This window comes from Myiozetetes cayanensis, unplaced genomic scaffold, assembly GCF_022539395.1.
Source record: "Myiozetetes cayanensis isolate MyiCay16 unplaced genomic scaffold, myiCay2020 scf29, whole genome shotgun sequence".
Lineage (NCBI taxonomy): Eukaryota > Metazoa > Chordata > Aves > Passeriformes > Tyrannidae > Myiozetetes > Myiozetetes cayanensis.
In genome coordinates this window covers 1,863,568-1,889,263 of record NW_026087510.1, presented here as the reverse complement: position 1 = coordinate 1,889,263, position 25,696 = coordinate 1,863,568, and the positions used below count along the sequence as shown (strand labels likewise).

Sequence of the window (25,696 nt, the reverse complement as noted above, 5' to 3'; positions counted from 1 at the left end):
TGCATAACCCATTCTGGGTGACTTGGCATGTCACAGTTTCCTCTCTCTTGAGCTGCCTTTTCCTCCTGACCTCCGTGTGCCCTCCTCTCCTCGTGCAGCTTTCCCATGCTCCAGCCCCCCAGGATGCTTTCTGTGGAAAAAAAAATCCCTTCATCTCGTCTTATGGAGGGAGGAAATGCAGTTTATCAGAGCATTGGTGAGCACGGCCTTGGCTCCCCCTGCTCTTTTTGCAACAGCCAGTGTATCGAAAGTACAGTGTGACATATCCTCAGTATTTGTATCAAAAATACAGAAATAATCACTTAATCCCTCTTTGTTGATCTTTTTTGGTTTAGTTTTGCTTTGTGTTGAACCATGTCTCTCCTTATTGTTTGATACTTGCTGAAAACTTCAGGCCCTGGTGTCAGGGACAGCAGTTTAATGTTTTGATGTTCTGCTGCTGACAGTGGTCATTAAAGGCAATTAAATCCCTTATTTTCACTAGTGTCACTGTGTTGAAAAAAAGGAATGTTATTCCCAGCTTCCCTTCAGTTATCAGCCTGGAGAAAAGGAAAATAAAGACAACATAAATGACGAAAGGGAGAGATAAGGTGACTTTGAAATGGAGGGTGTGATGGACGGAAAGGAGGAGAACTGGGATGGGGTCTGAGCTTCCCAATCCTGAGGATGAGTTCCAAAGCAGGCAGCTGTTGAGTCAGAGCAAGGGAAGCTTCAGTGTATACTCAAGTAAAGAGAAAAAAAAGGCAGGTACACACTTTTTGTGTGCTCTTTGGGGTGAATGTACCTTGGGAATAGCAATGGGATGCAGGGGCTGAGGTGGAGTGGGATCTCCTCAGTTCCGTCCTGTTCCTTGGGGTGGCAAAGTACAAATACTCGGTTGTTTACCCTTGTTTATTTGTTGGAGGAGTTTCTGTGTGCCGTTTCTGCAGAGGAGCTTGCAAACATTTGAATTGCATATGCAGAGAGCAAGTTAAAATACAACCCTGAGCACTTGGGTGCATCTCACACTCTGCTGCTGCTGCTGCTCTGTCCTGCCCGGCGCTGGGACCGGAGCCTGCCTGACAGGGGGGATGATGGAGAAGGGCAGGGATCTGCCCTTGGTGCCTTGCTTTAAAGCACCACTCGTATTCCAGCTGCTCTCCTGTGCCTTGTTCACTCCTCCTGAAGGTGTGAGTGTGGAATGAGTTGCTGCAGCACCTCTGGAGACACTCTGGAGGTGATGGAACACCTGCTGCTCCGGCGGTCGCCTCTCCTTACGCAATCCCATGTCTGATCTAGTTTTCTTCCTCCTCTGGGTACAACAGCAGTAGAAGTGCAGTACGTGCAAGAGATGTGTTCCAGTTTCCCTTCAGAGCCCGGTCTGAGATGCTCTGTGGTAGCAGAGCCCACCCTGGGTGACAGGAGGTGGTGGCCGTGATCGGCAGAGCCGGGCGTGACCTCGGCTCCGCTTCCCACCCCGGGGACGGGCTGGATGTGTGGGATCATCGGTGTGAAATCACCTCCATGGCCTCCACTGGAATTCAGAAAGGCCTTGCCTTCCCTCTCAGTGAGTCCCACGGCTGACTAAACTCCTGAAGCATCCAGAGGATGACAGTGCAGTGCTGCTCCTCGGGCTCCAGGCACTGCCAGGTTCACTGGGAAGCTCCTCCGAGCTCTGAAATCCCCGGTTAATCAAACCCGGGGAAGGACTTTTAACCTGACACTTCCCATAATGTTGAAGACCAGAAAACCCTTGTTCCATCAGCATGCCAAGAGTTTAACTCAGCTCTCTGTTCCTGCTGCAGACAGTTCAAGCTGGGAGCAATTTTAGCTGAGGGATGGATCCTGTGGCTTTTCTGGAATGAACTGGTGGCTTTGCTGGACACTGAGGTGACACCCAGGCAGTGGTGATGGTTTGCTTTCTCTTGGCAGATGAATTCAGTGCAGGTGTAGCCCTGGTGGGATTTCACCACTCTTAGAAGGGGCAGTGCTGCTGTTATGACTCCACTTGGTCCAAGTCACTGAGTGCATCTCCCTGTTCCAAACTGTGACATCCCAGGGAGCACCAGCCAGGTGGAAGGGTTATCCTAAGGAACACCAACCAGGTGGAAGGAGTTATCCTGAGGAACACCAGCCAGGTGGGGGGTTATCCTAAGGAACACCAGCCAGATGGGGTTTCCCCCTTTCCTTACACATTATGCAGTGAATTTCCTATTCACAGCACTGGTGAATAGTCAAGGATTTCTCAACGTTTTCCCCCAGGGTTTATAAATCGGTGCTCCAAACCTTGTTCAGGACTGGAATGTGCAGATGAGGTTTCAGCCCTTAAGGAGTGTTTTGAACCAGGCAAACAGGCTCGATTTTTTTTGGCCACATTTTTTCATTTGTGTTTCGGAAGGTTTTGTCCTTCTGAAAGTGAAACATAACAATATACTACACAAACCTTATTCAGATACATTAAATACAATATTTCCAAACCTTCTCAGTTTTTTGTTCTCTGTGTATTTTCTTTTATTGATACCTCAGTGGAATATCTTTGCTTGCTGTCCCAGATAAATGTAGTTTGTAAGTGTGTGTTGTATCTCTTTGCAGTGTCTTCAGTGCCACTGTGCTGGATTCTGTTTTGGGAGTGTAAATGTGCTGGACCAGTGCATGTTATGCTTTTTAAAATTTATTTACATACAATACCTGCCCCTTTTAAGTACATGTGCCCACAGTGACTGTGTGAAAATTTGTGTTTTAAGTAGAGATGTGCTGGGGTTTTGGAGTACCAAATCAATAGATCCATGAAATCAAGAGTCAAAAGGTAAATAAAAAGAGCACTAAACTACTTGATGCATTCTTTTTTTCATGGTTTTTGAGCAAATCTCACAGTTTGGAGCGATGAGAAGAGGGGCCATGACACATATTTTCATGTTTTCCATTAGTTCTACAGCAGTAAGGGGAGAACTTTGAGTGGCATCAAACACCAGCAGAGCTCTGGCTGCCCTCAGAGTAGGAGTGAGTTTTGACCTTGGGCCTGTGTCTTTATCTGTTTGGTGCTCAGACCCCTCCTGTGAGGGGGATGCCAGTGAACCATCCCAGCCCTTGCATCACACAACATACTTTTGCATAAAAACCCCAGTGTGAGCCCAGCTGTTGGTGGTGTCAGTGCAGGGGCAGAGCCAGAGCTGGGAGCAGATTCCTGGGGTTCAGTCCCCTGGAGCAGGGACAGAGGGGCAGCCTGGCTCCAGCACCTCCCCAGCCAGAAACGAGGCCTGGCTTGGGAAAAACAGGACAAAAAGGGGAAACTGTGCTGATGTCTCAATTTTGCAGAGTCTCAGCCGCTGCACAGCGTTGACAGCCTCCTCTGAAAGGACTTTTCCCAGCTTCTTGTGCTTCCCAGGGAGCTGCTCCTGGGCACACATGAGAACACTCAGATTTCCATGGGTTGGAAACCTCCGTTCCCTGTTAACGGGCAGGGAGACAAGGCCAGCACAAGAGATCAATTTCAGAGGAGGGTTGTTCTTAAATCCTGGTATTTGTGGTTGCAGAGAGCCACTGAATTCCTGCCCAGAAGGTTCACCGAAGCTGTGTTGACTTTTTTCCCCCTCTCCAAACTAATTTGTTTAACGCTGCCACGGTCGCTGTAGCTTTTTGCAGGAGCACAGTAATGAGATTACCAGGCCTCTGATCGCTCCCATCTCTGATCCTAAATCCCCATGGGAAGCTGTGAAAGTGTCAGGGCTCTGCTGCTGCTGTTTGGGGGCTGTGCTGGCAGAGCCAGGGGTGGTTGTGTGTGTGAGATGTTGGGATGATGGAGGAGCTCAGCTTCCATCTGTAGCCTGGGAGCCAGCAGGAGTTTAAGGAACACAGAGGAGCTGCTGAGGCTGCCAGCCAGGGGATCATTATTGGAGAGAAAAGACAAACACTCCCCCCCACCCCCTTCCCCCTGCCAAGCCTCTGAAGAGGGAAGCAAGTTTCATAGGGAGATAATTACACCACTGGAAAAACTGCTGTGACAGCTCCCAGCACCACAAGTGGAGTTCTTGTGGGGGAAAAACCATGTTAGACACACCAGTTCCTTCCCTTTCCTCCCAGTCTGTGTGGTGTGCAGGCACAGGGCTGTCCTGGAGTACTTGGAGCTCACTCCCCTCCTCCCCTTGGCGTTCTCTGCTTGCTTGAGGCTGATAAAGTTTGTTGTTTTCCAGTGAAGTTTGTTGGTTTTTTTTTCAAGTGAGGTTCCCACAGTCCAAGTTGGGAATACAGGTGGACACCTCAGTGACATTTCGCCCTGCTTGTAAAAGCAGCCAGGATTGATTGGTTCTGAGTGCAAAATCAGAAGCTTTTTCTTTAAAACAAAACCAAAGCGAGGAAGGAGAACCCTTCGTAGTTTTTATGTATATAATTTTAAAATAATAAACCCAACCAAAGCTCCAGCTCAGTTTTAATTCTGAAGCAGTGCTGTGTTCCTGGGCTGCCTTCACCCATTGGTGAGGTGTTAACAGTTTCATTCCGTGCTTAATGGAAATCTCTCCCAGTCTCCACGTTCGATCTCCCTGGACATCTCCACACCTTCCAGCCCCTTCTGTGCAAGGGCTGGGCCTGAGTTTTAATTAACTGCCCCCAATCTTTCTGGGTCCCTTCCAACTCAGAGTATTCTGTGGCTCACATTTCCCACTGGTGTCCCTCCAGTTACCACAAATGTCTTCTCTGCAGTTCTGGAGCAGCAGGAACCTTGGTGCAGATGTTCCTTTTTGCCTTGTGTTGGTGACTTGAGGAAATAATAGGGCTTTTCTCCAGCACTCAGTGTTAACAAACATTGGAGACCACGAGTCACACAAAAACCTTCTCTCCAGCAAATGTCTCTCTCATTCTCCCTCTTCGGGGCTTGACCACACATGGAACTTCTCAGGAACAGCTGCTCCCAAATAATTCCAGATGTGGCAGACCCTGAATACAGTGTTCTGTTCTGTGTTGGGCCTGTTTGTGCTGACCTTTTCCGAGCCCTTTGATTGCTTTTTAGGCTCAGGGTTACCTCTTTGCTCGTTGAAAATACAGATTTCAGAAACTTTAAAATCTTAAAATTCAGAGACAGAAGCTGAAACTCCTTTAATTTCTCTTCTCCATTTTGGGGTTGGCAAATAAAAGGTGCTTGCCTGTTCCTGTCGTTGTTCCTTTAGCAAGAGATGTTGCCATGACATGGCAAGGGAATTTCTGAGCTTCTTGGCCATAAGACTTTGTGGAGATGAAGATTTCCCTTCTAGGAGAATTGAATTCAGCCTCTTGACGATGATTTTCCTTATTTCTGGGTTTTTTCTTTTTTTGGTGGGGAAATGTCAGAGTTATAAATCCCGTAAATTACGTTCAGATGAGTCGACGTGCAGTTGAGCAGCGAAATGTGCGCTCTGACCACATTTACACAGCAAACAGCCAGGAGAGCCCCAGGAGGAGCAGGGCTGGGAATGAATGCTTGGACCTTGTTGGTTGCTCCCTGCGTGAGGAAGAGCAGGAGCAGCAGTGCCAGCTGGAATGCAGCTGCTCCTTCAGCCTGGCTCCTGGTGCTGAGCCCTGTCACCGTGGATAAAGCCGGAGCATCATCAGCCTTTGCAGATGGAAAACTCTTCGGTGAAGGACTTGACTTGCAGGGCTGGAGGGAAGGGCTGCTCTGTCTTTTAAACTTGCTGCTTTGAAGCTGAAATCTGTGTGGGTTCAAAAAAAGCCAGGGTGGGTTAATCTGCAACCAAAACATCCAAAAAGGAGAGGATTCATTTGTTTGGTTCCACTGTGCTCCATCAGCATCTGCAGCTCTCCAGAACAGCTCCCACCACCTGGAGAACAATCCTTGGAGGGGGCCACTTAGTGATTTTGCCACACAGTTTTCCTCTGGATTCTGTGGAGAGAGGTTTGATGGCATTAAACCTGCCATTATTGGGAAATGCTCTCTAAATGCAGATTTCAATGTCATTGAGAATGGTGGTTTAAACACACTGGGGCAGGAACCTCCTCGTGGTCCTTTGCAGCACCTTCTGCTCTTTTGTCAGTACTAAAGGTGTTAAAAGGATGTGTTTGGGTGCCAACAGCACTTAACTGTGAGGGCAGATATCTGAAAAAACATGACTAAAAGGAAAAAAGGTAAAGCTGACGTGGTAAACTATTCTCCTGGGTTTTATTTGACTCTCTTCATAATTATAAACGCTCCTCTTCGTACCCTATAAACTAACATGGCAGAAATTAACATCAGAGAGTTCAGATTATCTTCAGTTCTGTGTACAGGGGGTTAATTCTCCTGTCAAAAGCACAGCCAGGCATCAGAAGGGAAAAAGTATCTGTAGTAATATGAGGTAATGGCATATTTTCTGTTCTTCCTTCAGCACTGCTTTGCTGGCACATCTGACTTGCCTTTTAGAGCAGCTGTTGGATCAAGGGGCGAGATAAAGTTGTGTGAAAGAGAGGGCCTGTCTCCAAGCTGGCATGGAGCAGTTTTAGGAGCCTGCAGTACCCTTGGGAGGCACTAGAAATTATTAAAATTATGTATATACACAATAGTAGAGTGAAAATGGTAAATGCACCTTTTCTTTTCTGTTCTCTCTCGGGGAGTGGAAAAGAAGTCCATTAGTGGAGTAGCATGGATTTGCCTTTTATGCACTTGTTTGGTGTCCTTATGCAGTGGACTGACCTTTTGTGAGTTTGCTCTTGTGTTTGAGGTTGGTTTAAAGCTCTCCCTGTTGTCTCACATGGAGGGGTTTGACTTTTCCTCTGCCTGTTGAGTTTCCTGTGCCTGAGGCTGCCCAGGCACGTGGGGACACCACGAGTGAGGTGAGGGTGTTCCAGCACTGACCCTGTGCTTCAGCAAAACATTTCATTGAATGGAGCACAAGAAAATCACCAGAGCTCCCAAAGGATTTCTCCACCTTTGAATTCCAGTCTCCTTTGGCTCTTCCAGCCCTTCACCTCCTCTGGGAGAACACCCCATCCTGGTGCTGGCTGTGCTGGTTTGTGCTGGAGGTGCTGGCTTGTCCTGTGGGAATCCCTTCCCAGGTTGTGCTGTGTGTGCACTCAAAGGCTCATTTTTAAGAAATGCAGACCTGTTTCAGTGGCTTTTCATCACTGGTCTGACTGACCCCCCCGAGCATTTAAAAACCAGCAACCAAGTTACTGAAAAATCCCAAGACTGACTTTTTAAAAATGATGCCTTTTAAGGTGCACTTCGATTATCCTTTTTTTATTTGCCCTCCAGTGTGAGTTTTTAAGTGCAAGGTGTTCATGTCATTCACCTTCCCTTTCTACAAGGTGATTTAACAATTCTAGAGAAAGCTGAAAACGTTTTTTTCACTGTTTGACTCCATGACTGGAGCTCTGAAAATGCAAAATGCTGAGAGACTTGCAGTGAAACAGTAAGAAATTCTAAGCTTTTTTTTCTGATAATAGAATTCAAGGTCATGGCCAGTCCTAACAACAGTTGTGCAGCTCCTGTTGAGTCCTGGTGGAAACACCACTTTGACTTGGGGTATGTGACATATTTCATGAGCTCCAGCTCCCCCACACCACAAGGTGCTGCTCTGACTGATGCAGCAGACTCTGTAAATGAGATTTTGGATCTGATTACGGCTCCCAACATACTGACATCGGATCTGGCATTGGAAACAGATCCCCACTGAGCTGGGAGAACGCTGCTGGTGCCCACACAGGCTGGTTAATTGGTACCTGGCCCCTTTTTGCATCGGGATGTGCCTCTGCAGAGTGGAAAGTTGTGACAAATCCCCAGTGGCTCATGAAAGAACAGAACAGAAGGTAACTTTTTTGGCCTTTTCTCTCTTGTGCATGCACAGAATTTTTGTGGTGCCTGCCAAGGACAGAGCAAAGTCTGGGTGCACAGAAATGGGAAGGCTCATAGGAAATAACCTCAAACTGCTGGGCTGTCCTCAGGGTCCAACCTAATCCCTTCCCCTCTGGGGGAGGGGGACGTGGAGCTCTGCAAGGCTGTGCTGCTCTCAGGGCTCCAGGGAGGAGAGGGACAGCTGTGGGGAGGACACTGGGATCCACAGGGATCTGTGGAAAGTGGCATTCACTGCAGGGAAACTCCTGGGCAGGGGGAGTGTGACACTGTCACTTGTGTCACCTGCTGAGCTCTGCCGTGTTCCAGCCCCTTTGCACAAGGAGCTCTGGCCACAGCCTTGACTTTGCCGGCAGCAGCTCCCAGCACTCCTTGTTTGGGGTTTTCAAGGTGTTTTGTTATCATCCATCAGGCTCTGGAAGTGCTGATCAGCAGGGAGTCACTCAGGGGTGCAGCACAGGAGCAAACGGGAAATACTGGTTTGGGGAAGGACTTTCATCCTCCTCAGGGCTGCTTGGAGAGGGGGAATGTGGAGGCAGAAACCGCAGGTCCTCCTTGTAACTTGTGGTGTGCCCACCCTTGATAATTTCTTTGTCTTTGCACGTGTATTTCATAAAAGTTGTGATGTAACTCCCCTTGGAGAAACCAGCAGTTCAAAGCAAGCCAACACCAGTGAATTTAACACATATTGCACTGGAATGTGTCCACAGGTGTGCTCTGACTGGGGGAAACATTCTGCTTGTGCTGCTTCCAGAGATAAGGGATTCCTAAGGCTACTGATGACAACACCCTTTCCCAAACCTGGCCTGTCCCCCTTTCCCATCCATCCTAAAGCACTACCTAAGGCAGGAACTCAGAGAACTGCACCCTTTGCTGTTGGACACTTTGGGAATCAATACACAAACAGAGCAGGAAAGAAAACCAAGCACATCAAGGGGTTCCTTTTGCCACTGTCATAAACCTCAGAGCTTCAGAAAACGACTCTTTTTCCTCCCTGTGCAGGTGCCTTGAGTGTGCTGAAAGGAGCTGATTGGGCCTGCTCTCTGTGCACAGTGAGTGTGTGGCTGCTTGTCAGGGGAAAACAGGACATCAGATGCGAGGAGGGGGTTGGCTCAGGGTTTTCTGTCACCGTTCCTGGCTGTGTGGCTCTGTGTGTGAAGGGTTTCTGTAGCTGTTTACACAAACAGCCCAAATGTGGGAAGTGTTGGCACGGTGTGAGTGTGGCCTAGCAGGAAGCTTCACGTGCAGACACAACTTGTGTGGTAGGAAATCTTCTGTTTAGCAGTGCATTAGGTCTGTTTGCACTGGGAAAATCAAATTATGTTATTTTTAGGGAACGTATTTAATTACCGCTGCATTTACAATAAAACAAGTGTGTTGAAAGCTTTAATTATATAATGGGAACACAGAAGGATATCAGTCTCCATCCAAGCTCAGAAAGGTTTGTCCTTTTTTCACTTGCTGTATGGGTTCTCCAAAACATCATGGGAGGCCTCAGGTCTGGGTGGTGTCTCCTGTTCATTTACTACACGAACAACAAAGCAGAGCAAACTTGAAGAGGTCACTAATACAGTTTAGAGATCACTTAGGTTTTGCTTGGAAAGCTTTTATACTTAAATATGAGGACCTGGAGTGGCAAAACGAGGGGGCAGGGTTAGATGGGATACTGGGAAGGAATTCCTGGCTGTGAGGGTGGGCAGGCCCTGGCACAGGTTGGGCAGAGCAGCTGTGGCTGCTCCATCCCTGAATTGTCCAAGGCCAGGTTGGAGCAACCTGGGCTAGTGGAAGGTGTCCCTGCCCATGGCAGGGGGGTGATACTGGATGGTCTTTAAGCTCCCATCCAACCCAAACCATCCTGGCATTGATTCCATGCTTTATGAAATTCTTTTATGTTTGTGAAACGTTTCCCCAAGCGAGGACTGTTTGAATCCAATTTGAAAAAAAAACCCCAATTTCTGCACTGAGTTTGCAGCAAACGTTTCAGTGAGTTCATCTGTGTCTCTCCGGGAAGGAAAGCCCTTGGAGCAGGGAAGGAGCTGTGGCTGGGCTGTCACATGGAATGGTGTCTCACTGCATGAACTGCCCGCGAGCGCCAGGCCGGGGACGAGAGCAGAGCTGAGAGGGAGACACGGATCACAAAGTCACATCCCTGTGGGAAGCCACCAGCCCTCCTGGGAGACAGCAGGGAGAGGAGCCTGGCACGGGAATGAGCCACCTGGTGACCCCATCCAGCTCCTGGAACAGAGTTCCAGAACACAAAATGTGGCAACGGGAAATCCCAGTCCTCTGGTGAGGACATTCAGGGATGGTGACACGTTTTGGTTGCACTGACCTTTTCCATGACCTGATGACAAGGTGAAGTGTGTTTTCCAAGGATTCTGGCAGTGCAGAGGTGATGTGAGGAGGTGCTGTGGGATCGAGGAGTGGCAGTTTGGTGGCTCTTTAAGTCCCATCCTCACCATGAGCCTCTGGAAGTGCTGCCTGTGAGGCTTCTCTGTTCCCTGGAAGCTGCATTTTATCTTACAGTTTTATTCCTTTGTTCACTGTATTTTTACCCATTTTATTTTTTCCCCATTCTCCCACAGCCCTCTCCTTTGGCTGAGTTATTCATTATGCACTAAACACACTCTGTTGCAGGTGTCAGTTCTAAAATCATCCTGATTACTGAGAAAAAGGCTTGAAGAGCACTGTTTACTGCCATTTTCCTGGGCACTGAAATTAATGTGTGCTGGTTTCAACAAGATCTCATTGCTCTGGGAAGGGTAAATAGCCCAGTCACTTCATTATCCTGCTGCTCTGCACAAGTGCCAACGGAATGGAGATGCTTTCATTTTCCAGACTGCCCTTTGGGTGCTTGAGACAAATGCTTTCCAAAGCTGGGCCACACTTTCCTTTTATTTGGCTTTTTTCTCTATCAAACTGACGAAACCATAAATCCTTCCATCACCTGCTCCAGGTGAGCAGATCCCTTTTTAATGCCCTTAAAAATACTGGGACAGCTTTCACCGGTAGGTTATTTTGCCAAGTCATTGAGGCTTTATTTATCCATCTATTCATTTCTTCTCCCAAGAGGGTATTTTATTCCTGACAGCATGAGTCAGGACAATGAAAGGTTGCAGTGAAATCTTGCAGCCTCTCCTGTGATGCAGTATGGACTGGGGATGAAATGTTACCTTAGTCATACTGAAAATAAACAATTAATGCTCTTCCCAGCTGCTTCTTCCCCTGAAGCACAGCGTTTAGGCAGCTCCTGGTAGGGGGAGGTGTGTTTTTGTGTGCAAACAGGTTGTCAGAGTGTCAGGGTTAAAAAAGCGTCCCTGGTCATGTTTTATGGAGGGGAAGCTTTTCTGAAGCAGAGACAGCAGCCGGCACTCTTGGGTTTTGTTCCAGCCTTCCCTGACTCAGCCAGTGCTGAGTCTTCCTGTGCATTATTTACACCACTTTTTAAGCAGGGCTAACAGAAATAGCGGCTTTACAGGAGCATTTTGACTGAATTGTGAAGAGCTAGTGGCTCAAGTATAAAAATTACTTTGGGGCAAAGTAATTTTATAAGTTTCCTGTCGATGTTCCCAGCCAGGATTGGAAGGTGGGTTTATTTGGAGCAGCACTGCCCTTGTTTATCCCCACTCCCCGAGTGCCCAAGGCTGTGGGGGGGCTGGATGTTGACACAGATGTGAGGAGGATGTTGCAGATGTTGTGATTCTCCTCGCTGTGGCTTCCTGTTTTTAACTGTGACAGGGACACAGCAGGGCCCACCTTGATCCCTCATTGCCAGCCATGCAAACACAAGTAAAGCCCGGCTTTCCTGGCCTTGCAGGGTTTAATTTCTCAGTGGTGGGAATGCACAGTGTGTTGTGTTGGCCATGAAAGGGGGTGTGATGGCAAAGGGAAGGGTTTAGAGCATCATTCCAAGTGCTGTTACCTGCCCTAATCAGATTTTCTGCCCTTTCCCCTCCTAACTCTGACTTTCCAGCTCCCTGCTCAGCCAGCAGAGTTCCCCAGAGCTCCTGTGTGGCACAGAGGAGCTCTTGGCATCCTCTGGTCTTTTATTACCCTGATGCAGAAGCACAGTGGGGGCAGAGGAGCTGTGTAGCATTTACAGGGGTGGAACCATGCCAGGAGGGATTTCAAAGGCAGAGGAGGCAGCAACAAGCCAGTGGTTTTCAAGGATGGGTTTTGCCAGTGAGGGATGATGGAGAGCAATTACAGTTACCTGATGTATCTCTTTTCTCTCCCTCATCTGCTTGAATGTCACTGAACTTCACCCAGATCAGGCCAGGCAGCTGCCTCAGTGCCCTGGGGTTCTAAAGGGACAGTGATGCTTCAGTGGTGATTTGGGAGGGAGGAGGAGGATTAACTGTTCCTGAAAAGCCATTTGCATAAAGGTTTGCAAAGTGGGGAGTGATGAGAGTGTGTTCAAACTGAGCAGTGAATCTGCACAGCTTGACTGGCCCCATCCATCTGCTGGGACAGTTCCCTCTGTTTAACACGTTGCAGTTCATTTTACTGTTTTGGGAGGAGCTGGAGAGCCTTCCCAGAGCATGGCAGGGCCCTCCTGCAAAGTTCTGCAGAGGAGCTGGAATTTCACGCTCGGGAGAACAAGAGAGGAGGTGCAGAAATCTCCTGTCACCATCTGTGCCCACCACGGTCCTTGGCTGGGCAGGCCAGGGCTGACTCGTGCTTTGCCTCACTCCTGCTCCTTTTCCCTGGATTCCCCAGGCTGACATTCCTTCTGCTGTGGGATTTCTGTCCCAGCTTTAGCTTCCTGCCTTTCTGCCCACAGGAGCAGCACCATGTCCCTGTCCCTGGCAGAGGTGGTGGGACGGTGTGGGTTAAACCTGGCTCAGGTTAAACCCAGCTCAGGTTAAACCCAGCTCAGGTTAAACCCAGCTCAGGTTCCTGCTCCTCTGCCTGCTCAGGTGAGCTGGGAGGTAACAGGAGTGGCTGAGCAGCAGAACTTTGTGCACACATTTTATGGGACTGGGCAAAACTCCAGCCTGGGAACTCCTCTTGTTTCTCTTTATTTACTTTACTTATTATTATATCGTCCCTTTCAAATCTTCGTTCGCGAAGCCTAGCCATGATGATGATGATGATGATATCGTACCCGTCCTTTCTTATGCCAAAGACTTTCCTACCTGCTGCCTTCTTTTTTCTTTTTTTCCTGCTGAGTCATGGCCCAGCTCCCCATTGGTTTTGTGCCTCCTTCCTGGAGTGCTGGCTGGGGTTGTCAGGTCCCTCTGAGCTCCGTTTCTCTGCCCTGCCCTGGGAGCAGGAGCTCCTGCAGAGCTGCTCCCGTGGTGTCCCTGTGAGCAGGGTGAGTGAGCCTCTTGCTGATGATGGCAGGACGTGTCCTGTGCTCAGTGAGCTGCTCTTGCTGTGCTGTTAACAGTCTGAAATTATTCATTTTCCTTGTGCAGAGGCAGCTGGGGAAGGCAGGCACGTTATCCTGGAACTGAGGGACTGGAAGCCTTGTTTGCTTTTGATTTTCCATGCCCTGCACTGCTGGCATCTGCTGAGGCACTTACACACCTTCCAGGTTTTTTGCCCTCTCTAATGCATTAGAGGGGTCCTCTGTTTGTTCTTTGAGTATCTTTTCAATCTTGACTTGTCTACAAATGCATAATTCACTTTTTTTCTTTCTCTGTCCCTGCTTCCTTCTACCTTCAAAATTGATGTTTCTTTTCTCACCTGATGTAAAATTGGAGGTTTCCTAAACCCACAAAATCATGAAGCAATGCAATTAATACATTTCATTTAAAAAGGATGATTTTTGTCCCCAGTTTTAAAATGACCTTGTTCTCAGTCACAGGTTGATTCTGTAATTCTTACATTATCTTGCTCAGAGTTTGCTTTTAAAATTAAACCACAAAACCTGACCTTTTTCCCCCCCAAAGTGTTTGTGTTTCAGATGCTTCCCCTCCAATTAATTAGAAAGAACAACAACCAACAGAACTGTTCTTTTTTTCCTGAGCTCTGGCATTCCCAAGGGATTAGGGTGATGGTGCATGATGCAGCATTGCATCACCCTTCCATGCCCAGGTCTGCAGCTCTGGCATTTGCAGAGCAGAGATAAATGTGCACATTCTCTTCTTTCTCTATGAAGAGACCCAGGTTGGTGTTAGGACGGAATCTGAAGTTGTTTCCTCCCTGAGGGTCAGGCCTCCTGTGAAACACTGGACAGGCTGAGCTGCTGGTTACTTTGGGGCTTGGAAAATGGGTGGGCATATTCTCCTTGCTCACCTCTTGTCTGCTTTGATGGAGACAGTCCTTGCCTTGATGCTTTATGGTCTCCTGGCATACCCAAGCTCAACTTCCAGCATAATTGGGGGCACTGTTTGTTATCTGGAGTCCATATAGTCCAGGTTAGGCCTGGTATCTCAGTGCTGTGCTGCTCTGAGCAGCCTTTAGAGTTAAAGGGTTCTTTTATGATGTACCATCTCTCCATTTCTCCTCCAGAAAAGCAAAACAATCTAAATTAGACCGAAGCCTTGGCTAATTGTTCTTTCTCTATTCATCTCTGAGGCAGCAGGAAAGCAAGCAGCAGGGTTTCCATTCACAGCAGACTCTGCCAGCTCCACTGCCTTTGTACCAGAATCCATGGGGGTGGTGAAGGTAAAAACGGGCAGCAGTGGCTGCAGCTGCACCTTGAGAGCTCAGGGCAGGGAGACTGAGGAGCTCTTTCCTGTATATTGGGGTTTTTATTATTCACTGAAAAAGGTCATTAACAATTGCAGATTATTTCAGAGGCCAAAGTGAACACAGAGGAACCTCAAGCCCCTCTCCCCCAGCAGCTGCCATGGGTCTGAGCTGGTCCAGGAGGGCTGAATTTCTGCCAGCTCCATCCCCAGGAGGATGCTGTGAGTGTTCCTCAGCCCTGCCCACCCAGGGCTGGCAGTGGGCAGTGCTTTGGTGTGGATCTCAAGTCCCAGCAGAGCTCAGGCTGCAAGTTCAGCTGAGTGCTGGGCACCTTTGGATGATTTGGGGAAAGCTGCCTGATGAGAGGGACTCACTGGAGGACTGAGGCCATTACAGGTCAGGTTTTATGGAAAACTGCCCAAGTGCCAAGTGCTTTTGTTCTCCTTTGGTGCCAGCACAGTGTGCTCTGAGCTGCCAGAGCTGCAGGAGTGTTTGGGCAACGCTGTGAGCACAGGGTGGGATTGTTGGGGTGTCTGTGCAGGGCCAGGAGTTGGGCTGGTGATCCCTGTGTGTCCCTCCCAGCTGAGGATGTTCTATAATTCCATGAGAGTGGAGAATGCTTTACATGCTCCCCTTGACTCTGGATGGCTTACTGCAGATGGAGCTGTCCATTTAATTCCCCTGAGCTGCTCAGGAGGCAGCCAGTAGGAATAATAATGGTGAAATATGTAAGTGGTGATTTCTAGATGTAGAAAGGACTGAGCAACCTCCTCCTTGCTTTTGAAATGGAGTGATAGTAGGGGGGTAGGAGGAAGGCTGTTGTAAATGTGATGCAAGGGCCACCAGTCATTCAACACTAGGTATTTAAGTCAGAGTAACTGGAGCTACTCTTTATTTATTTGCATATGCTTATCTTTTGTTATTTGTTCAGCTAATCAGGTTCTGGTGTCCCAGAGTTCATTGCCACTCTTTCCCTTGTGTGAATTCACTGGCAAGTCTCCTTTGGATGGGATTTTCCCCTGGTTTCATCCACAGAGTGCCCCATGACCACATACACAGTGGGGTGGGCAGAAGGTGAAGCTCTGTGGGGGGTGAGAGCCTCCACTGAAATGTTTTAGTTGGGGAAAGGCTTTCCCTGGCTGACTGGACAAGTTCTAAATGTTGTCTCATGTTATGAGCAGTTGTCACTTAACAGCATGCAAGGCTAATTGTAGCTGATTAGCTGATTGCACTTGATCATTCCATGTGCTGAAAGCATCATTTTTCCAGTGTGTGCTTCTGTGAGGAAAGACTAAATTTACTGTGGCTTTGCATTGGCACTGAACTCCAAACAAACACAAGATCAGCCCAGATGGATGTCCTTGGATCTGGGTTGGGCCATTCTGTACCGTTTTGGGGGCTCCTTTGATCTGTGCCGGGGTTGGATGAGCTGGGAGCAGATGGGGTTCAGTCCTGCTTCGTGTCATGGTGATGACTGAGAACTCCAGCAAAGATCAGAGCAGCGTTTGCCAGGCACTGGGGAGATGTGAGGGGAAGGGCTGGGCAGAAAAAAAGCTGAATTTTAACAAGGCAAACGAGAAGAGGAGATGGCAAAGGAACTGCAGGGAGCAGGTTTCGACTGGGAGCTGGTGAGATGGTCCCTGTTGGTGTCATTTGGGTGAGGGAGGGGAGTGAGGCTGAGGTGAGTGTAGAGTTGATGAGTGTAGATCATTCCAGCCATTCCCAGGGGGAAGGGGAGGTCCAAAGGCAGGACATCCCACTGCCACTGCCCCACGAGAAGTTCCTGCTGATGAGCCCAAGTTCAGGCACCTCACCAAGGCAGCAGCAGCATCTTTTCCCTTCTCTGTTCTGTGTGGAAACCTCAGAGCTGCTTGTAGCTCTTTATTGCTGGTAAATAAGAGCTCGGTGCCCTTTTCCCTGGGGGCAGTTCTTTCTAATACTTTTATACTTGTTCCTGAATCAAACAAAAGAAATCCAAGCTAGGGCTCAGTGATTCTGATTGTGCAGTGATTTCCTAATTCTTTTTCTCATACTGGGCAAAGTGATGAGAGAAACCTATTATAGAGGAATTTTTTTTTATTGACTGTCACTGTGTTCTGAAAAAAAAATGCCAAGCACCTACTAAAACAATGTCTTTTATGTGTTGCCAAAGAATAGGGCAGGTTTGTTCAGTAATATGTATGCAAAAGCATGAGAATTCTGTGATTATTTTTATAAAGCTTTTTAATAACTAAGAACATGTCTCAGAGCTTGTAAAAGCTGAATATTCCAAGAACTTACTCTTTTCATAAAGTGCTTAAAGAAATGCCAGTTATGCAAAGCCTGAATGCAAATTCTTCGAGCCCAGTTCAACAAAGCTCCCTGGTTTGTTTTACATGTTACAATCCCTTCCAGAGCAGGGAGTGCATTTCTCTGTGCTCACAGATGGATTTAGAGGTGGATGGGGCTGAGATGAGACATCAAACACGACCAGTGAGACAGGGGGCAGTAAATGAAGCTGCCAAAACCACAGAAGAGCAGAACCAAAGGAAGGTAGATCTGTTGCCCCCCGGTTGCTCTCAAATGTAGAGAAGGTTTACCAAAGGTGTTTTGGGGTTGATCTTACCCTGTACCTACAGAACCAGGTTTTGAGGAGAAAAAACAGGAAACTGCTTCTAACCAGGCATGATAAAATCTTTTACTCAGTGTTAAAATAGGGATGAGACAACTTTTCTGATGTAAGGTGATGTCCTGCATGTCTGAAGTTTTAGCTCAAGACACAGGGGAAACTTCTGAGTCCTTGTGTTGACTGTATTGGAGCTTGTATTAAAGCATGTCCTGAGAGCTGGACCAGGGCAGGGAACCAAGAGGTTAATTAATCAATCTCTGCAGTACTTTTAGCCTTCTCTGCCTCCCTCTGCACAGGAACATTCACAGTGGAAGGGTTGCCATGTCCACTCTGGCATTTAAAAAGTTAATCAAGTGACGGTGCTGATTGCATGCATTTCTTTAAAACTTCCTGTATTTCATTATTTTAAAAAGTTTTTTAAATGTCCTCTGTTCTTCATTGAAGAAGAAAGGTTAATGCAAAACAAAAAAGAGATTTTTTTGTCTTCCTCAGAGTAAGAGATTTCAGTCAGCTCAGGGTCTCATTGAGTAGGTACTGATGCAAAGCGAGCAGGAAGGGATTTGCTTCATTCTTTAAAAAAAGTATTTTGTAGGAACAGAAACCCCAGAACTAAAAATATGTATGAAGTGGGTTTGGTGACCATACAAATTGGCTTCTAGAGCAGATTGGCAATAACTGGGTTTGGGGGTCCCACATTCCCTTTGACTCCAGTGCATTGCTCCTTCCAGCTCAGCATTCCTGGGTGCAGCTGAGCACCAGGCTGAATTGGGAATTTGAACGTTGGAAAAAGCAGAACTTTGGATACTCTGAGGTATTTTAGAACTGTCTTTGTAGCTGTAACTTATGTGGTTCATTTGTGAAAGCAGTCACAACCAGTAAAACGGAATTAATCTGTCTCTGATCCCGTTCAGGTCTCTGTTCCAATGGCTTGGAGGTTTCAAAAGCCAAGTTTTCCTCCTGTCTCTGGGCACATGGGCAAATGTGCCCGTGATTCCTGACCTTCCAGGAGAGGGGAATATGGACTGGGGAGCAGCACAGCACAGGGAACTTGGGCTTATTTTCCACCCTCTGCTCCCCTAGCCCAGCAGTTCTCAGCCCTCAGGGTTCCACACCCCCCTAGCTGAGAAGCACAGGTTTGACTCCCTGAGGATGAGCTCCCATCGAAAGCAGCAATTGCAGCTTTTAGCCCGGTTCAGGTGGTGGCAGCAGAGCCCTCAGTGGTGCCAGGCTCTCCCTCTGTGGTCGAGGATTAAACACAACCCATTTGGCGTTTGTTTATTTACGAGGTGGGCTCGGAACTGACCTTTTGCAGCTTCAAGCTTGCCTGCAGAAATCTTGTTTTATGTAATGCACGTGGACATGATGTAATCACGAGGGTGTTGACAAAGCTGGCTGGGAAGGTGGGAAATGAAATCCTCTCTCAGGTCAGCGCTTCCCAGCTCCTGGCTCATTTCTCCTGGGGCTCTGGGGCTATCTCAGCTTTCCACACTTCATGATTATTTTCTGTTTACTTGGAAAATTGGGTTGGGGGGATGGGAAGAGGGGGAAAATGTACATTTTGGTTTTTTCCCATCTCCCTCCTGGCATTGCCTGGGTTTTTTTGTGTGTGTCTGGGGTGTGAGTTTGAGGTCAGAAATGCAGATGTATCAGTGTTTCTCCCATGATTCCAACTTCTTGCCCAAGCTTTGGGTTAAATCTCAGTTACTTCCTTGGGATGACAAGGGGCAGCTCGAGAACAGTTATCTTAATTCCTTTCTCATAAGTTGTGTGGTGCTTTACACCTTGCTCAGTTCATATTTAAACCCTCTAAACCAGAGTTCTCAAGGTGTTTCTCTGTTGTTTCACTGTTGGATTGCAATTCCAAGCTGTGATTGATAGATCTGGGGGTGAATATTTATTTACATTGGGAAGGATGGGATGCTCCACCCGGGCTGGGCTGGGTTGTTTTGGTCTTTTGTGCAAATTATTTGAGCAACATAAACACTGGTTTTTATCAGATAGGGTTTGGTTTTCAGTCTAGAGTGGTGTCAGCACAGGCCTTAATTAAATTGTGGCTTTTGGGGTAAAATTTATATATCTGGGAACACATCCCTTTCTGTGGGGCTCTAAATCCTCCTGAATTGTTGGTTCTGTGGGGCAGAGCTGTGCTCTCCCATCACCAGAGCAATCTCCAGGCACAACAAGAGTGTGATGGAAATAATAAATAAACTAATAAATCAGTTTTCCTCGGCTCTCACCCCTTAAATTGGGGTCAGAAAGAAAAGCCATTGGTGGCAGAAGCAGTGAGGAAACTGCAATCCCCGCTGTCCCCACGGAGGAGCACGACTTGAAATCACATTTGGCATTTAATTTGGGGAACACAGAGCCAGTGCAAGAGGGGGATGTGTCAGGCACACAATTAACTCTGATATGAGGCTCTCAAACCGTGGGGCACCTCGGGGACTGATTTGTCACCACCCTCCCAGAGGGGATCTTTAATTGGTGTGTCATGACATCAAATCCATGACAATTGTGTTATTGCTGCTGCTGCGGGCCAGGGGACCCAAACAAGGGGAACAAAAGCTCCTGCAGGACTCACACAATGTTTTTAGAAGTTCCATCCTTTCTCCTCCCTGTTACATTTGAGGAGCTCTTTCCACAAACCCACTTTTTGTGATTCTTTCTCTCCTGTTCAGACAGAAGTGTGGAAATTCATCAGATTGTGGATGTGGGACTCCTTCAAACCCACAGGGGAAGGTCTTGTCTAGTGGAAGGAGTATTTAACATTTACAATATTACAGACAAGCAGTAATTGTAGTGTCTGTGAACATCTGTACAGCAGTTCTGGACAACTGTGGAGCTTGTGGACATCGAGCTGAATATTCATTCACTTGATACAAAGTTTACATTTGTTTGAGATAAAGTTTGCTTTAATGTAAAGCTCCTGTGCTGATCTCTTGTAGGTGTTTCCTGCCTTGTGATGCACACTCAGTGTGTGCAGGCAGGGCTCCAGGAGGCACCAGAGGGTTTCAATTCCTCATAAATAAACATGGCAATAAATGATGGGACCAGCTAATTGGATTTGAGATGGTGGAAAGGGACATCAGATGTTTTCTTGATACAGTTGTGTCATGTACAAATGTACAAGTTCTGACTAAATTAATCAACATGACCTACCAGAGGACTTCAAAGGGGGTGTGAAAGGGGCTGGGCCTCGTGTGAGATGCCCTGCAAACATTTGTTCTGGTACATTTGGTTCTCAATTTACAATGAGGAAGGTTCATTCATCTGCAGAGACATTGCTTAATGGCCTCCATGCAGCCAGAACCTTTATTAAATCACATTTCATGGGAAGGGCAGATGCTGCTGAGCACTGGAAGAAGTGGCATTTTAATTAAAATGGTGTTTCTGTTCTAATGGCCAGGATTACATTTCATTCTGACTTCTCACTCAGCCCCAGCTCCCCTGAAATACCCAAATTGTGGGTGTTACAGAGCAGCTTCTTCAGCTTGGCTGGCCTTTAGTGTCGACAAGGTCCTTGTGTCAGTGTTTTGTGGAAGTGCTCCTTGGTATTCTCCCTTCCCATGGAAGAGAATGCATGGCAAAGACAAGATAATTATCCTTGTTACACCTGACACAGGTGGTGAATTTATTAACTAATGCCAAATATTTATAAAGCATAAAGAGGTGTGAATGTGATTATGCCTGTGTGCAATATTCCAAGCTTGGCCTGGGATGAGGGCAGCATCTTCCCAGTGGTAGGAAAACTACTAACATTACCTGCAGCATCTCCAGCCGTCCTTGGGCTCAGTCTCAGGTGGCCTGGAATGAAATAGTTACTATTAAACATTAATCAGGGAGCACAGATGGGTATCAAGTGCTTACAACTGTGGCAGGGAGAAAAATCTTCAGGATCATTTCCAATATTTCTGTGATGTGATGAAGTATTGAGTTTCCATCAGTAGTAGAATATTCTGGCAAGGATTGACTGTTCTAGAGGTGCACTTTATTTCCAGTGAAAGCCCAGAACAACTTCCATAGGGAGAATGATGGGACTATTCCAGGATCTCAGTGGGAAGGGTTTGGGAAGAGTTTATCATGTGGAGTTTTAGAGGCATAAACAGATCAAAGAAATAATGTGAGTGAGGTGATTGTAGTGTGGTGAAAAGGACTGGGTGCTGTGCCATCCCTGTTCCTGCAGGATGAGGGGACAGCCCTGACTGAGGGCCTGTCTCCAGGATTATCTGAAAATAGGACATGTTATATCCTCTGCACTCACCAGCACGTTCCTGAGGAGGAATCCAGGGGGAATTGCCAGAAGCCTGAGAGGCTGTGGAGTGAATCCATTTGTACTCTAGAAAGTGCTGATAAAGATGTAAATGCAATCTCATTATTTGCCAGTCTTTAAACTGAGACAGCATCTGATAAGCTGATTGTTTGAACTGTGCTGTGCAGGGGGGGCCCTGAGCACATCACCCTCCCTCACCTTCCATCCCAGTGGAATTGCTGTGGGATAACTTGTTTGGAATCTCTAATACAGCTGCAATATGGCCAAATCCAGACATCTCGAAATCCTCAGGGAAGCCTTAATGAGCCTTTTTCAAAATCATGAGGTTGATTTAAAAAAAAAAAAAAAAAAAGGGATTTTTAAAATCAAATTTAAAATTATTATAATTAAAAATGTTTGGTTTATTTTGTTTTGTTCATCTCTTGTTTTGGAGTTGCACAACCTGGTTTTCTCTGCAACCAGCAGGTTTCACCTTCTACTTTGAGTTAAAATAAGTGGTAAACTACTGAGGGTGTAAAAACCAGGCCAGACCTCCTCCTCTTGATACACAGGGGAGAAACGGAGGGGCCTTGGACAGGAATGTGATCGCAGAGCTGGGTATAAAATGCAGTGGGATGTGAGTCTGTAACTCGGCTCTGCCGTTACTGGGAGTGTTAATTACTCCATCCTTAACCCTCTTGTGGAGCACAAAGGAGAGTTAAATGCTTTGGCCCCGGGTCAAGCTGGGGTTTCAGAACTTCGAATCTTGGATCTGAAGCAAAGCAGTTTTATGAACTGGCTTTCAGCAGTCGAGTGCTCCATAAATCAGCCTTGCTCTTCTGCCCGTGGGTTTGCACAGCTGATTATCGGCGTGGTTATATCCTAAATAAATTAGTGGGGATCTATCAATGCAATAAAAGCCTGCCTGAGTATCAGGTTTAATGAAACCAGCATGGGTAACACCAGACTTGCCAGCAGGGCTTTGGTGCCTCAGGTCTGAGCCATAATCCCTGCAAAGGATATCACCAGAAAGTTCGATATATATTTTTATATATATATAGGGAGAGAGAGAGAGACAGAGTGTGTGTGCTGTCATAGGGAGGGGCTGAGGAGTTTTTAGGGATTCCTTCTCAATTTTGATTTTGAGCCTCTGATCTCTGTGCAGGCTCGAAATATCCTTCACAGGGTGTTTGAAAATTGGCCCCTTACCTGAGGAAAAGCTTCCCTTGCTCACATGAGGCCGATTGGAGGTGCTCACCCTTCAGATGAGGTGGGGAAGCACTGTGAGAGTCGATGGCTCAGGCCTTGGGCTGTGAATTTAGGTTAAGGTTTGGAAGCTGCTGCCCCATTTCAGGCAAAGCCTTCAGTGACAGGGAAGGGATCAGATGTGTGTGTTTGTTCCTCCAGGGCTCCCCTGGTGTTTGCTGGGCAATAGGAGCCCTCTCCCTGAATTGGACTGAAAATCCTCCGCGCTTTCTGTGCTGCGAGACTTGCAAATTGTGCAGTGATTAAACAAAATTATCCATTGATTGGTTGGGAAGTGCAGATTTCTCTCCACCAGACTTACACTCTTGTGTGGTGAGGGAAGTCAGAGTTGCTCAGAAGACCCCGAGGTTTCTGGGTGTACAAAAGCGTTTTGTGTTGTCCTGTAGCTGAGCAGCTTCACAAGGCTGCACGTGAGATCCCTGAGGAACTGCCACTGAGGGTCCAACCTTCTGTCCTCCTTTGCAGAATGATGAAGTCCTCTGTCCACCCAGAAGAAGATGACTTTGTGCCAGAGCTGCAGAGGAGCATCCACCCCAGGGAGAGGCCGGACTGGGAGGAGACGCTCAGCGCGATGGTAAAAACACCCTTTGAGACTCCTGATTGCCACTTCTGACTGTTCTATCCCATTTACACATTTACATTCCTCCAGTTCCAGCCTTTCAGATGGATTGCACAGCCCGAAATGCTTCCCTTCCTCTGGCAGTGTGCCAGGGAGAGGGAAGGAGCACACCCAGCTCCTCTGCCCTGGTAATTCGTGCCCCAGAGCAGGGCTGGGAGCCAATTAAAAGGTCCCTGATGTCACAGCGATTTTCAGTCTGCATTAACCTCTTTTTTTCAGCGAGACTTCTGAGCATGAAGGCAGCTCCTTGTGAAAACATGCTCTTTGAGGCATGCAGCATTGTGGGAGAGGATGATTTTAGCAAAATGCTGGCTCAGTCCACAGCAATAAAAGCTCAGGCTGAGAGCAAACCTGCCATGAGAGGGAGCAGAGTGGACACAGAGGTGCTGCTCTGCTCACAGGCACTGGGCCCAGACACCAGGGTTACCTCAATATACATGTTTTCTTCTTAAATGAGTGAGTGAAGTACCTGCAGTGCCACCTCCCCAGCTCCCTCCAGCGAAGGTGGGATGTTATTTCACTGGCATCCAAGCAAGGCAATCAGATGAGGTGTTTTGGGGGGTTCACTCACCTCACAGAAGCTCGACCTGCCTTGTTTCACACAGGAGTGTCTGGGAGTTGTGTCTTGCTTGTTGTTTTCAGATTTTCCAAATTGCCTCATTGCAGGGGGAGTTGCCAACTGGGACAGCCCTTGGATGGGGGAAGGTGTGACTATTTCAGGACAGTAGTGGTGCCCCTGAGGGTCAGCTCCTGGAATGCCAGCAGCAGGAGAGAGGGGCTGGATGTGGCTGTGCTGCAGGGCAGTCAGATCCACCTGATGTCTGGGCTTCATCCCAGTGGGTTATTCAGAGTTTACAGCACTGTCAATACCTGGCTGGGTCGTGTGGAGTGGATTTTGGAGGAGCTGTTCTTTGTGCAACATTGAGAAAATGGGGGGATAATGAACTCCCTTAGAGCCAGGGATTCTTTCAACAGGGGGACAAAGTCCTGTGGTTTACTCTTTATAAGCATTATCAAACCATATATAATACAGTGGTAATATTTTACTCCAAAATTTATTTTCAAGTTATAAAAAGCAACCCAAAGCATCGACTTCACCAGTGGTTTTGTCTCTGGTGTCTCTGTGCTTGTGGCTCTGCTTGACTCCTTGGTTATCCACTGTTCATGTTCACTGAATTCCAGACTGGTTTCTGTTGGGAGGGACCTTGAAGATCATCTTGTTCCACCCCCTGCCCTGGGCAGGGACACCTTCCACCAGCCCAGGCTGCTCCAACCTGACCTTGGACACTTCCAGGGATCCAGGGGCAGCCACAGCTTCTCTGGGCAACCTGTGCCAGGGCCTCCCCACCCTCACAGGGAAGGATTCCTTCCAATCTCCCATCTAACCCTGCCCTCTGGCAGTGGGAAGCCATTCCCTGTGTCCTGTCCCTCCATCCCTTGTCCCCAGTCCCTCTCCAGCTCTCCTGGAGCCCCTTTAGGTCCTGGGAGGGGCTCTCAGATCTCCCTGGACCCTTCTCTCCTCCAGGTGACCCCCCCCAGCTCTCCCAGCCTGGCAGTTTTGAATTTTTGCCTTTTTCCCTTCCTGTTTTTGCCCCCCTCCTGTGTGGATGTTTTTCCCCTCCCTCCCCCTGGGCCAGCAGTGTGCTCTGTGTGGCAGCACTGTCTGTTCTCATCAGTGCAGCTCAGGCAGCAGCTGCTCCCAGCTGGATGCTCCCACCCCCCAGAGCCAGGAGGGTGCTGGAAGTGCCTGGGTGACATCTCTGTGCTGTCTGCACCCCCAGGTGTGTCTCAGAGCCCTCAGGCTGGAGTTCAGTGCCCCCACCCGTGACACAAGTTACCTGGCACATCTCATTTGCTCCTGTCTTCTGTCTCACTGTGGATTTACAGTGAAGGGAACCTTCCCCTGTTGGAGGTTGTTGTGCCCATGGACACTGTTCAGTGTTGGTTTTACGCTTCACCCTGTTCCTCCCACAGTTAATTCACTATTCACTAACAGTCCCAATTCACTAATTCCCAACTCTTCCACAATAGTGGAATATTCTAACTATTATAGCCTATCTATCCCATATCTATTATATCCTAACTATGACACAATAGTTAGTTCCACTAACTATTCCACAATAGTCCTAATTCACCAGTTGTCCTATTAATTCACTATTTAGAACATCTTCTCCCACACAGCTCAGTGACAGCAATACCAAAACTGAACAGTGCACTGTGGAAAAGAGATTTAGAGGGTGATGATAAACAGGAAAACTCACATCTTGCAGCACAGTGGTTTGGTGTGATTAGAGGCAGTGTGAAGCTACTGAACCTGTATTTATAATGCCTTGGATTTGTGCTCACAGGGTTGTTTTGACCTCAGGGTCCTGTGAATGCAATGTAGATATGGAGAAAATCCTCTCTTGCTCATCATGTTTACTGTGCTGAGTGAATCAAATTTGCACTTTCCACCCCTGCCCTGTGGCCAGCCAGAGGTAACATTTAGCTGTAAATATTTGCAGGACCTTGTTCAACACTGTC

General features: G+C 47.7%; 2 protein-coding genes across 4 annotated transcripts in view; one reads left to right on the top strand and one right to left on the bottom strand.

The window, feature by feature from the left end:
• ST3GAL4 (ST3 beta-galactoside alpha-2,3-sialyltransferase 4) overlaps positions 1–25,696 on the bottom strand; it is a 1,214,471-nt gene that overhangs the window by 196,707 nt on the left and 992,068 nt on the right. The window lies entirely within an intron of this gene.
• Positions 1–25,696, top strand: part of ARHGAP32 (Rho GTPase activating protein 32) — a 216,355-nt gene that overhangs the window by 59,017 nt on the left and 131,642 nt on the right. For all 3 annotated transcript variants that reach the window (XM_050323042.1, XM_050323041.1, XM_050323040.1), the window contains exon 2: positions 23,020–23,128. In XM_050323042.1, the coding sequence (XP_050178999.1) occupies positions 23,021–23,128 (108 nt within the window). In that variant the 5' untranslated portion in view covers position 23,020. The remainder of the gene's footprint in view (positions 1–23,019; positions 23,129–25,696) is intronic.